The following is a 13,765-nucleotide window of genomic DNA, read 5'->3' as shown; positions in this document are numbered from 1 at the left end:
TCCGGTGTAGGGAATCATGTTGTCTAAAAACAGGAATAATTTAAAGAATTTTTTTTATTGTATGTTTCTGTCTTTGGGAGAAAGGAGCAATCATCATGTATTTTTCTGCATGGCATTTCCTATTTGTTGAATTTTGGGCCCAGAAACATAATCTTCAAGAAGCAATGAATATTTATTACTCACTTTAAAAGGGAAAAATAAGGGATAGAAAAACGAATTACTCCAAAATAGGAACTATTAACTTAGAATCTGATATTTGCTATTGTTAGACTTTATTTTATTTTCTTTATAACATTCTAGCTCATTTTTAGTAGATCTCTACCGTGCTTGGGGAAAAAAAAAAACCCTGCTCAAAAATTACATAAATCTGATTGTTTAAAATACGAATGACTAATTTAGCCCAAAGGTCAAATATTTAATTGAAAATACTTGATCATTCTTAATAAAATATTTAAAGGAAAAATATCTGGAACAAAGCATTTGTTTTCATGTCACGGTTCCACAGGTTTCAGGGAATTCCCCTTTTGCCCTCCCCATTCGCTCTTCCCTCAGGTTTCCCCCTGTAGTCCTTTAACAATAGCACAAGTCCATCATTCTATATAAGTGTATCACAACAATGTGGCTATGGACAATTGTGTAAAGTCTGGCATCTTATTTCCAAGATACATTTTCCAGTTTCATTGGGAGTCCATGTTTTATTTAGGAGTAGAAATGCATGTTGCTATGTATCTTCACCTCTAAGTATGCTAGTCTCCAATATACATAGCTCCTCTGGATGAATATATGTACGTGAATATCTACTACATAGCTATGATCTTCTATTTTACTTGAAGGTTGGCTTCTATCAGAGAACGTATGATATCTGTCTTTTCGGGATTGGCTTATTTCATTCACAGAGCGTCATGGTCTCTAGTTGGGACCATTTTGTTGCAAGGGTAGAATTTCACTCTCTTTAATGTCTGAATAGTATTCCATAGACTGTATTTACAAGTTCTTTCTCAGCTATGGAGTTGTTTGTGCATATAATAGGACCATCAATTTATGTTTGTTGATATATCCTGCTACTGAAATGAGTTTGAGTAGTCTCTTAATTGAGTCTTTTGTTTCTCCTATGTAGACAATCATGTTGTATAAAAACAGGGATAATTTAAAATTTTTTTTTATTGAAAAGACAGATATACAGAAAGAAGGAGGGACAGAAAGAAGGACCTTCTGTCCACTGGTTCACTTCCCAAGTAGCTGCAACAGCCAGAGCTGAGCCAATCTGAAGCCAGAAGCCAGGACCTTCTTGAGTGTCTCCCACATGGGCCATCCTCCACTGCTCCCAGGCCACAAGCAAGGAGCTTAATGGGAAGTGGAGCAGAAGGGACACAAACTGGCACCCATATGGGATCCCACGCATGCAAGGGGAGGATTTAGCCACTAGGATATCATGCTGGGTCCAAACAGGAATAATTTTAATTCCTCATTACTCATTTGAATTCCTTTAATTTCTTGTTATTGCCTAATAGCTCTAGTGAGAATTTCCAATATGTGCTGAGTAAATAGCAGTGGTGAAAGCAGACATTCTTTTCCAGTTCCAGGTCTTAGTGGGAAAGCTTCCAGGCTCATGGCTTAGTATGATTCAGCACTGAGTTTTTCATAAATTGCTTTGTGCTGTAGAATGTTCTTTTTGTGCCTGTCTCATTTAGTATTTTTAGCATGAGGTGCTAAAAATTCATTTTTAGCATGGATTTTTTTCAAATGCCTCCTGTCTGTTGAGATGATCACATGGTTTTCATTTTTCAATTTGTTGATATATATCCCATTCATTGAATATTTTGTTGAGAGTTTTTGCATCTATGTTCATCAGAGAGATTAGTTTATAATTTTCTTTCTTTCTCTGTTGTGTTTCTATCTGGCTTTGGTATGAAAGTAATGTTAGCTTCATAGAAAGAGTTTGGAAGGATTGCCACCCCTTCTAATGTCTTGAAAAGGTTCTCCTTGTTTTTAATGAACTTTAGAATTTTTAAAAATTCTTTATCCCCCTGTTCCTCAATGTCTTTCTCAGTTAACTGTGAGATTGACAAAGACTTTTGCTCCTTTGGGAGGGAAGCATCAGTAATATTCATTGTGTCTGTCTCTTTTGTTCTTAGTCATTGCAACTCTGATTAATGGATTCTCCTTGGGGCCATTTTTTTTATTGGAAAGGAAGATGTATGGAGAAGGAGATGCAGAAAGATCTTTCATCCACTGATGCACTCTCCCAGTGGCCATAATGGCTAGAGCTGAGCCTAACCAAAGCCAGAAGCCAGGAGCTTCTTGTAGGTCTCCTTTGCAGGTGCAGGATCCAAAGGCCATGGGCCATCCTCAGCTGCTGTCCCAGGCCACAAGCAGGGAGCTCATAGGAAGTGGAACAGCTGGGACATGAACCAGTGACCGTATCAGATCCTTGCCTGTGCAAAGCAAGAACTTTAGCCACTAGGCTATCATGCCAGGCTTGATTTTTAAGCTGTGTTGCCAACAAGTCTACAGGTCAATTTTACTGATCCCATTCAGTACCTATTTCTTTATTTGCAGCTGCTCATGTCACTCCCTCCAGCAAGTTTCAGTCCCAGGCTCTCATGTTAGGTGTCCACCAGGATCTCCATAGCCTCAGCTCCTGGCTCACCACTCTCCACCCACCGTGATCCTGTGATTGGCCACACTGTTGCATGCACAGCCTTTCTCCCACTCCTGGTTTGAGCAGTACCTGGGGCTAGGGAGACGCCAGCTGTCCTAGGATTGTCAGTGGTGCCAGTGGCACAGATACTTTTTTCTTTCCCTTCTTGCTGGAACCTGCTGGCAGTTAGGCCTGGAGGCCACCTGGACCTGTTTTGGGTAGAGCCTGTAGGATGCCAAGTTGGCACTGTTTTCCCAGTGGGACCAGTGCAATGTGTTGAGCTGGCAGTGCATGCACTGACTTAGTGCATGCACAGTTCGCTGTTGCTCCTCCACCTCCACAGGCTATGCCTCAGTACACAAAATGGTTCCTGATGTGGCACTGGTGAGGGCCATGACATCCACCCTATTGCTGCATCTAACTGCTTGGGCTCTGCCACTCTGCCACTTCTGCTCGTGGTCCAACTAAACAACCCAGCAGGATGGGCAATGCTATGGCTGGGTTCACCTCCTGAGCTCCTGGCAAACTCCCATTCCTGCCTGGCTGCCATAGAGTTCCAATTGCTGTTCGCTGATTGTTGCTGGGGTGTCCAGTCCTTGCAACAGTGCTCCACTGTTTTAGCTGCTTCCCCATGTCCTCAGGTCTCCAGGTATCCCTCTGCTGCCGCCCTGTCCTCTGCTGTTTCCTGGGATCGCAGCCTCTCTGCTTTGTCTCGGCTAATCCTCCTCCACCTGTGTAAATCTATATTCCACCTATTCCACCATCTTTGCTCTCTATCCAGACTTTATTCTTATTCCTTAGTCTAACTCTGCTTTGTTTTTACTTTGAGATTTTTAAGAAAGGCTAGAAACATGAAATGAATAATATAAATAATTTTTCAATCTGTTTTTGTAATCTTTCTGGGTGAAACATGAGAAGTTGCAATTTTTTCTTGACATAGGAAAAACATCATGGCTTTTCTGGACTGCTTCAACTCTTGGATTAGTGTCACCTGGTATTCCCACTTAGGCCCATTTGGAAGACTCGGACGGAGCTCCTGGCTTCAGTCTGGCCAACCCCCATTCTATTGTGTAGTACCAGAGAAGGGACCAGGGGCAGATGAGCGAGGACCATCCTCTGTAGACCAAAATTCTGTTTGGTTTTTTTCCCTCACATGCAGCTGTTTAATCATTTGTATTCCAGTAATGACCGGGCATCAGGCATGGATCTTTAATCCTCTCTCACTGAGACTTGCTGGTGAATGGGCTAACAGTTTAGAGGAAAGGCAGAGCAGCATTTCTTTTTTTTTTTAATTTTTATTGATTACATTGCATTATGTGACACTGTTTCATAGGCTCTGGGATTCCCCCAACCCCTCCCCATAACCTCCCCCCATGGTGGATTCCTCCACCTTGGTGCAGTATTACAGTTCAAAATCAGTCAAGATTCTTTCATTGCAAGCATAGAATCCAGCATCTTATTGTCCAGATAAATTCAATGGTTGCTTGGGGAGACCATCTAAGGTTTGAAATTAGAGCTGGTAGAATATCATCCCGATCAATTAAAAGCCCCAACATAACATCAACAACAATTTACAACATTATGAAATTAATTGACATGGTATCAAGTAACAAATATGTTAAAAAATGCAAGTTCTTAACTACATCCTGTGACTACTTCATTGACATTTCTATTTTAGTTTATATACTACTGGCTTTATACACCTTAAAATGGCTATAGGGTGCTATTCAGCTGTCTTGTGACTATTTTCATTTTAGCATTCAGCAGTTTAGTGTTGAAGCATAATTGTGCTGAACTTGGCAGATTTTGGGACAGTCTAAACTGGCTAATAACTAACAAAACATATGTCAACACTTGAAGTACAGAACAGTTTTAGGAGGGGTGTGCAGAGAAATCTTCAGTACCTTAGTGAGGAGTAACTAATCTTTGCGTCCTACCTAGTAAGGCATGTGTGAGTCCACGCTGACCGTTTCCTGTCTGGGTCTAAGCTTTCCTTGTTGTTCTGTCTGTCTAATGCATGTGTGTTTTGGGGTGGGGGGGCTCCGGAGCGACCCTGATGGTCATTGCAAGAAAGGATGGGGATCCAAAGTTGGAACTAAGTAAGGACCAGTGAAAGCTCCTCTCCCTAGTCCCGAAGGAAGCTTACCGTTCTTCTGTTTCTGCGGACCGCTTAGGAAAGCAGGATTTCAAAAACTCACCTGAGAGACATCCCTGCTCTATCCCCACAATGCCATTCCAAGTAGACCCCGCTGTGTGTCTCCCCACGATCCCCCTCTTCTCCACACAATTTTAACTCTTGTGAAAAGAAGTAAAGGCTGACATTATAGCTTCCACCTTTAGAATTTTTTTTAAGATTCATTAAATTTTTATTGGAATGTCAGATATACAGAGAGGAGGAGAGACAGAAAGATCCTCCATCCACCCATTCGCTTGTTCACTCCCCAAAGTGGCTGCAATGGCAGGAGTTAAGCAGATCCAAAGCCAAGAGCCAGGAGCTTCTCCTGGGTCTCCCACATGGGACGAGGGTCCCAAGGCTTTGGGCCATCCTCAACTGCTTTCCCAGACCACAAGCAGGGAGCTGGATGGGAAGCAGGGCTGCCAGCACATGAACCAGTGCCCACATGGGATCTGAGCATACATAAGGTGAGGACTTAGGCCACTAGGCTACTGTGCTGGGCCCTGGATATTATTTTTTAAATGATTGTGTTTTAATTTATTTTGAAAGGCAATCACAGAGAAAGGAAAGAGACGGAGATATAGAGGGATCTTTCAACCATTAGTTCACTACCTGACTGGACCCACATGAAGCTAAGAGCTTCTTCTAGGTCACCCACATGATGTCTGGGGCCCAAGTACTTGGACCATCTTCTGCTGCTTTTGTGCACATGAGCAGAGAGAACAAAAATGGGACAGCTAGGACTCAAACCTGCCAGCTCCACAGGCAGAAGCTTAGCCTACTATGCCATGGCACCAGCCACTGGATATTATCTCTTACTTTAACAACAACAAAAAAAGATGTATTTGTTTATTTGAAGGACAAAGATAAAGTTAGCTCTCCCACCTAGCGGTTCACTCCCCAAATGGTCACAACAGAATGGGGTTTGGCCAGACTGAAGCCAGGAGCTTTGTCCGAGTCTTCCAAATGGGTCTAAGTGGAAATATCAGGTGAGACTAATCCAAGAGTGGAAGTAGTCTCTTCAATTCTGTGCTCTGTGTGGTGTGGGATGGATACACTCAGCTTATATAAAGTAAGAGTAGCTGAAGATTTCTGTTTTTAAAAATGCAGGTACCATGTGTTTCTAATATAAGTACAACTTGTATCGAGTCATTCTGAGTTGGATAATGCTCATAATTTGGCACCAACTGGGAACCTTTGAAAGGAAGGTTTTCCACTGGAAAAAAAAAATGCAGACTCTAGAATGATGAGGGAGTATTCTACCAGCACTGTTGATGAGAAGCACTGACAGGATTAAGCCAGGCAGAGCTACCGACGTCGCCATGGCTGCTGCAGGTGTTACATGCATGCGCCTTCCTCGCCATGCATTCTGCCCTTACAGTCCTTGCGTAGTTTCTTCAAATCCTCCAGCTGGCTGGATATGACTGAGTGATGCCTGGTTTCAAGAGCATTTCCAAATCTGACATTTAATCCCTCTAAGGGAAGTGATAACCACTAATTGCTTAAAGAACATTTTTTAGAGTCTTTTGTTTCCAGTCAGAGCATTGGAATGACAGGAAAATCAAAGAATTCATGAAATAATGAAATTACAAGGCAAGTTCATTTGGTACTAAGAATTGAAATTTATGCATAGTTTTATAATATGTATTTTTCTTAAAAAAAAAGAGTTTCTTAATTTTATTTGAAAGGTAAATTTTACAGAGAGAGGAGAAAGTAATCCATCTACTGGTTTGCTCCCAAAAGGCCAGAATGAACAGAGCTGAGTAGATTCAAAACTGGGCGCCAGGAGCTTCTTTCCAGTCTCTCCCTTGTAGGCACAGGGGCCCAAGGACGTGGGCCATCCTCTGCTGCTTTCCCAGGGCATAAACAGAATTGGATCAGAAGTAGAACAACCACGACATGAATTGGTGCTAAAATGGGATGCCGGTACTAACAGAGGGTCAGCTTGCCATGCCGCTGCCCCAGTCCCCATAATATGCCATTTCTATGGCCAATTTTCAACCCTTGATACACATTGATTTTAAGGTGCTTTTTTGGGAAGGGAGAGAACACTGAAATCGGAGCACCTAGTCCATTTTCAATGAACTATTCAAAATACTGTGGTATAGTCCTTCGGCTTTTCATTAGTGGGGACTTTTAGCAGAGTGTTAATGTTTTGGGTCCGGTGTGGTAGCTAGTGGCTAACATCCTCACCTTGTGTGTGCTGGTATCACATATGGGGACTGGTTTGTGTCCCTGCTGCTACACTTTCCATCTAGCTCCCTGCTTGTGGCCTGGGAAAGCAGTAGAAGATGGTCCTAAGCCTTGGGACCCTGCACCCATGTGGGAGACCCAGAAGAGGCTCCTGGCTTTAGACTGCATCAGCTCAGCTTCAGCCATTACCACTACTTGGGGAGGGAACCAGCGGATAGAAGATCTTTCTTTTTGTATCTTCTTCTCTGTAAATCTGCCTTTCGAATTTAAAAAATCTTTTAAAAAATTCATTTTAAAATGTTAAGTTTATACCCCTGAAGGGATTCTTTGTAGATTTCACATACACTTTATTTTTAATTATCTAAGATTCTTGATGAGACATTCTCCATAATATAAACAGCATACTAGCACTTTTACCAGATTGTTACTAAAACATATAAGTATTTCTAAAGCTGAGAATGTACTGGTATGACTTAAAAGAATTTAAGTAATGGAATAAATTCGCATTCTAATCTTAAAGCAGGGCCAATGATTGTCCTCAAATATGGCATATTTGTGCCCCAGAAACTAAGGGCTTTGTATAATATATATATATTTTTGGTGCTCATTTTTTGTTTGAAATACAGTTGGAGTGGTGGTGGAGAGATTTCTCCATTTCCTAATTCAGTTTAGGGGCTGGGCCAGGCTGGAAGCAGAGACCCCGAGGTCACTGTCTGCCCCATGATTGGCAGGCACTCAAGTACTGAAGTCAGGGTCTACTGCCTCCCAGGATTAGCAAGGAGCTGAATCAACAGAAGAATATCCTGGATTCAAGCCAGGCATTCTTTTTTTCCCCCCTTAATTTTATTTTAGTTTTACTTAAGGTTTTAACAGAATCAATATACTTCAGAGATATAATTCCAATTATGATCTTCCTTCCTTCCTCCCTCCCTCCCTCTCCCTTTATTTCTTGTCCTTCCTTTCCTCTTATCCTCTCAATTTCTTTTGCTTTGCTTTCTTTCGTTCATTCTTTTCTTTGCGTATTGCTTTAAATATTTATTTGTTTGAAAGAGTTAAGGAGAGAGAGAAAGAGAGGGAAAGAGGGAGGGAGGGAGGGAGAGAGACAGACAGGCATGGTCCTCAGGTGGCCACAACAGTCAGGTGGAATCCAGGCCCTTCTTCTTAGTCTCCCATGTGGGCATCAGTGGACAAAGCACTTGAGCCATTTTCTGCTGCTTTTCCCAGCAGATCCATCAGCAGAGTCCTGGATCAGAAGTGGAGCAACCAGGACATGAACTGGGGGCCACTTGGCATGCCATTGTGTGATTTTTCCTTGCTTTTCTCCTTTCTTCCTTTCTTCTTAAAGTGTGGCAATCTGACAAGCCATGTGGACCCCATGTGGTAGCCTGTCCTAGAGCGTCACAGTGCTTAACCAGGAACTTTGCATTCTGTTGATCAAAATCTTTTTTTTTTTTTTTTTTGGTTCCTGAAGGGAGAAAAAAAAACCCCAAAAACCCTAAGTATAGGAAGGTACTCCAAAAAGCTTATGGAAAATGGAAATAAAGATGAGTTGATTTTGGTGCTAAAAATCTTGAAATCCGTATGTGACCATTTTGTAATCTGTGTTCTCCGTGGACTTTTTGAAAACCACCTGATATAAATCCAAGGCAGAAAGGCAGTTGACACTCAACTCTTCATCATGTTCCTGAGCAACCACAGAAAACAAAGTCTGGCTAAGCTTAAGGTCAAGTGGATGAGTTGCCTATTGAGGTCCTCGAACGGGCTTACCCCACCTGGGTGCATGGGACCTTAGTTCCGTCACAGGACACACACCTCTTGGGGTCCCCCTCGCCCTTCCTATTCATCACACCAACTTCTTTCACATCCCCCTCTCCCTTTCTCCTCGGGTCAGTCTGTTTGGGAAGCTACGGTGACAGCTGCGTCTTTCCTGCTTGGAGGTTACCTTTCTGCTTTCCAGATACTGTGAAGACGAAACTGTTGTTCTAATGAGATCATAAGCCACATGCTTTAGTTTCCCTGAGATATCAAAGACATTAGGTGTGGCTATGCAGAACTTTCTGTCCATATGGTTCCATTAGAATTACTAAGATCTGAATAGTCACTCACCTGAGAGCACGATGTTGCAGGAGACAGGATCAGAGGGAGCCAGAACCCTACCAGGGTAGATGGCCGATTCTGCTTTTATACCTCATGTAATTCTTTGTCCTGAAGACTGCCTTGGCTTCACTTAACGATTAGACAGTGGGAAAAGTCATACATGTTAAACACTGATACTAGTGAGTTTGTCACCACTAACCTAAGGTTTCTTAGAGAATGTGGAATTTTTGAAGTATCCCAAGTATGTGCCAGTGATTCAACTTATTACTTACTAGTGAATCAATATAATTTAATGAATGTCCATATACTTTTGTTTAGGTATATTGCCAGCTGGAAGGAGATTGCCACAAGCAACTCTTCAGCTAACTTCCAAGGTAGGTGACTGTTAATGATGGATTAAATCATGCACCTGTATGTGTTTCTGTGCCGTTGGCGTATCAGTGTCCTGAAGAAAACATACATGCAAAAGAACTGGCCAAGTCATTTTCACCTTTATCTGTAAGAATGCTATTTAACAAAGGGAAAAATGCCCGTTTTAGTTGAAATAAAAGCATTTTTAAAGTGAACACTTTTTAAATAGTTATAGATATTATGGTTTCAGTAGTACTTTTTTTTTTAAAGATTTATTTATTTATTTATTATTGGAAAGGCGGATATACAGAGAGGAGAGACAGAGAGGAAGATCCTCCATCCGATGATTCACTCCCCAAGTGAGCACAACGGATGATGCTATGCCGATCTGAAGCCAGGAGCCTCTTCCGGGTCTCCCACGCCACGAGGGTGCAGGGTCCCAAAGCTTTGGGCCGTCCTCGACTGCTTTCCCAGGCCACAGGCAGGGAGCTGGAAGGGAGCTGGAAGGGAAGTGGGGCTGCCGGGATAGAACCGGCGCCCATATGGGATCCCGGGTGTGCAAGGCGAGGACCTTAACCACTGTGCCACCATGCCGGGCCCTCAGTAGTACTTTTTAATGAGCAAACCTCATTTGTTAAAATGTCTTAACATGTTGAAAAGCTGTCAGATGCACTTGCATCCTGCTAGTGGTCCAGAACCCTGAAGAGCTGACAGTGGTAGCAGGTTTGGGAAGTGAATCATCAATCCCAGAGACACTGGTAGTTCTAACATAGCAAAAGCCCGTTTGTGGTTTTTACACTATCCAAGTATGCAGATTCTGTCATGTGAAAAGCAGAAAATCAGGGACGTTGCAGCTGTACAATCTTTTTCGGACTGTCTGGGCTTAATTTTGGCCTCTCCTATTGGCTGCCTCTGTGATCTGAGACCACTAGTCACTTGGTTTCTTCACATGTAACAATAAGAGCAACAAATAGCACCCTGTTCATAGGTTGCTGTGAGTTAGTAATATACATGAACAGCTTGGACTCGGGCGTAGCAGATGACACATTATTCAGAGTGCACCTCTCTCCCTGCTTATGTCTAAGCCTCTGCAGCACCCCACTCCTCCCCACCTTCATCCTTCCACAAGCTTGTAAAATGCCCCACCGGTCCTCTCTCCACACAGCACCTGATGGTCTTTTACACATTTAAACTGGCACAATTGAAATGCTTTGATTTATTTAACAAATTCTTCTTTCCTAAGTATGATACCAAAATACTTTGAATATTAATGCAAATTTTTTCCAAGCCATGATTGTGAGAGCAGGCCCTGTTATCTGCATTGTACAGATGGGCAAAGAAGATGTGTGTATACATGAACTTGCTCGAAGTTCATGGGCGTGCCACGACTTGAACTGAGATGAGCACAGGAAGTCTGCTCTTAACTGTGACTGTGCCTGGCTGCCCCTCACAGCTTTCCATCCCCTGGGCTAAGATTCTAAACTGACCCCTGGCTGAGGCTGTGTCCCAGGCGTCCACCCTTGCACGTGCTGTTCTTCCCCTCACATACATCATCCTGTGTCACTGACCTTATTGCCTAATGTTTGGATTTCGTGGGATTAAAGGATTGATGGGTCAATTACAGGTAACTGTCTATAGCAGGAAGCTCTTAGGTTGCTTCTGAACTCTGTAGCATACAGTGGCTTCTCAATGGCAGCTCAGAGAATAAGAGAATGTTAAAAAATGACAAGTACAGAAAGTAAACTATAAATGACTGCGTTAAAAGACTGCACAGGAACGAAGGAAGGATACAGGATGGCAGTGTAGGAGCAAGCGAAAGGCATTTTAAGCAGTAGAGTCATGAAGATGCTGGCATCGAAAGAGTGCAAGCCACTTTTTCAAGAAACAAGAAAAGATCAAATCTAGCGTATATTTAGGCTATTTAGTTCTGAAGAGGGAAGAGGCATCTCTTTGTGAGTGAAGCACTGTTAGTGAATACTTATGGAACACTAACTAAAATACCAGGCCATGCTGAGTTCTAGACAATGCTCACAAAGGAGATGATGAGGGCCCGGCGCGGTGGCGCAAGTGGTTAAAGGTCCTCACCTTGCACGCCCGGGATCCCATATGGGTGCCGGTTCTAATCCCGGCAGCCCCGCTTCCCTTCCAGCTCCCTGCCTGTGGCCTGGGAAAGCAGCAGAGGACGGCCCAAAGCTTTGGGAACCTGCACCCGCGTGGGAGACCCGGAAGAGGCTCCCGGCTTCGGATCGGCATAGTATCGGCCCGTTGCGCTCACTTGGGGAGTGAATCATCGGACGGAAGATCTTCCTCTCTGTCTCTCCTCTCTGTATATCTGCCTTTCCAATGAAAAAATAATAAAAATAAATCTTTAAAAAAAAAATAAAAAAAAAAATAAAAATAAAAAAACAAAGGAGATGATGAGGCAGGTGCCATTATTAGCCCATTTTATAGATGAGAACGTGGCGACTGAGAAAGGTTGTTAGGGAACAAGATGGGAGGTATATTTGCTGCCCGTGGTGCACAGAAATGCAGCTGGAGTCACTGGTCTTCTGGGAAAAGGCCAACGAGCAGGGAGATGAGGGTAGAAACTCTAGTCTCCTCTCCCCAGTGGGCTTCTGGGGAAAGTGGTATGGGTTCAGGAAGGAAGCCGGGATGTGGACATCCGCCTGGGAACCTTGTGATGGGTGGAGCCATGAATGCCTGTGGCCAGGGCCGGGCCGGGCAGCCCACGAGGCAGGCAACGTGGCTCTCCTCAGAACCTTCATTTCCTATGGCTGCCTGGTTCTTCAATTCCCATTCACTGATCCCCTGTCGTGGCTCTGTGATGGGACCACCACTTGGGTTCGAGGTGTCATTTTTGGTCATAGTCCTGCTTTTTTGCACATCCATGGCTCCTGAGGCTGGTCAGTCTGAGTCTAGCTGAATCTGACTTCAGCCAGTTTGGTGGTGACACTTAGAAAAACAATCTTCAGAAATAGTCATTTATGCACCCAGTCTTCATGGCTGGAATCTACTGCAAAGAATGGGGAGGTTTGGGGAAAGAAAGGAGCAAACTCGGCAAGGTGTCAACTGGAGGTCTAAGGGTTTTATAACCTAGATCGAATTCCACAGCTAGTTGCTGGTGGATCAAGTCTCCAACCCAGGTCCTTCAGTCTTCTGTACAGATCAGTAATGACACATGAGAATAGTAAGAATAGGATGAACTCAGTAACATGGGGTGCTTACGGTGTCACTGGAACAGTGTGTAAAGATAACTGCTCTGTGAGCAATGAGAAGGGAAGTGAAACCAGACAGCAGCAGGCGGGATGAGTCTGTTACACACCTATCATCTTTGTAACCATTGGTCATTTCTGTTAAGGTTTCAGGTTTGAGCAAGAACAGAAAGATACATATAACTATGAAGATGTGCAACATCTACAAATGGGAGTACCATATGATCGTTTCCTCGAAAATATTTATGATCAGTCAAATTTTGGCAGAGTAACACCTGACTCCACATATGGACTATAAATATTCTTTCCAAGTTACTGCCTTTCAAGCTCTTATCCTGTCAGTCACAGCCAAAGGAAAGTTAGTGCAACTGGATTGACTTGTGTATATGTAAATGGCCACACACACATAGTGCAGAATATAGTCCAGTAAAGTAAATGTCAGAAAACAGAATATTGGACTAAGTATGGTCAGGAATGATGTAAGAATTATTCCTGAATTTCTGAGATTCTTCACTATTCTAACATTCACACTGAAATAAAGATACTATATTTAGGTACTATAAAAGGCTCAACTGGTAGTTTTCCTTTATGAGACACAGTCAAGTGCGTTTGTGCACAGTAGGGCTGCTTGTGCACTTATCCCAAGTCCAGTGAGCATTGCCTGCTCCCTCTGCTGTTTCCCAATCCTTCCATTTCTCCACTGTCCTTTCTTCCTCTCAACTCTGAGCCTTCTCACTCTTCCAGATGTCTTTTCCTTTTTTTTCATCTGTTAGTCACCTGGTTGCTGTTTTATATATAAGTTGTGTCTTTGCTCCTAGGATTTTTATCTGTCTTGTTTGCATGCTTTCTTCATTGTTGCCAATTTCTCTTCTTAAACTTTCATTTCTGGAGTCTGTCCCCAATGATGGTTCTTGGTGGAGCCCATGATGTGTCTGCACTGTTTTGTTTTTATCTGAAAGATGTATTTATAGAGGGCAGGTGAAAGAGGGAGATCTCCATCTACTGGTCGATCACCAAATGGCTGCAATGGCCAGATCCGAGCCCATCCGAAGCCAGGAGCCAGGGGCTTCTGGTTCCCTATGTGGGTGCAGGGGC

At 43.2% G+C, this 13,765-nt stretch overlaps 1 protein-coding gene across 1 annotated transcript in view; it reads left to right on the top strand.

The window, feature by feature from the left end:
* Positions 1-13,227, top strand: part of CUNH11orf65 (chromosome unknown C11orf65 homolog) — a 65,638-nt gene extending 52,411 nt beyond the window's left edge. Inside the window, exons 8-9 of the mRNA XM_040977243.1 lie at positions 9,426-9,481; positions 12,817-13,227. Of these exons, the coding sequence (XP_040833177.1) occupies positions 9,426-9,481; positions 12,817-12,968 (208 nt within the window). The 3' untranslated portion in view covers positions 12,969-13,227. The remainder of the gene's footprint in view (positions 1-9,425; positions 9,482-12,816) is intronic.
* Positions 13,228-13,765: the final 538 nt, after the last annotated feature.

This window comes from Ochotona curzoniae, unplaced genomic scaffold, assembly GCF_017591425.1.
Source record: "Ochotona curzoniae isolate NIBS_2020 unplaced genomic scaffold, NIBS_Ocur_1.0 contig_2723, whole genome shotgun sequence".
Lineage (NCBI taxonomy): Eukaryota > Metazoa > Chordata > Mammalia > Lagomorpha > Ochotonidae > Ochotona > Ochotona curzoniae.
The sequence above is the reverse complement of the archived record's forward strand: the minus strand, read 5'-3'. Positions and strand labels throughout refer to the sequence as shown.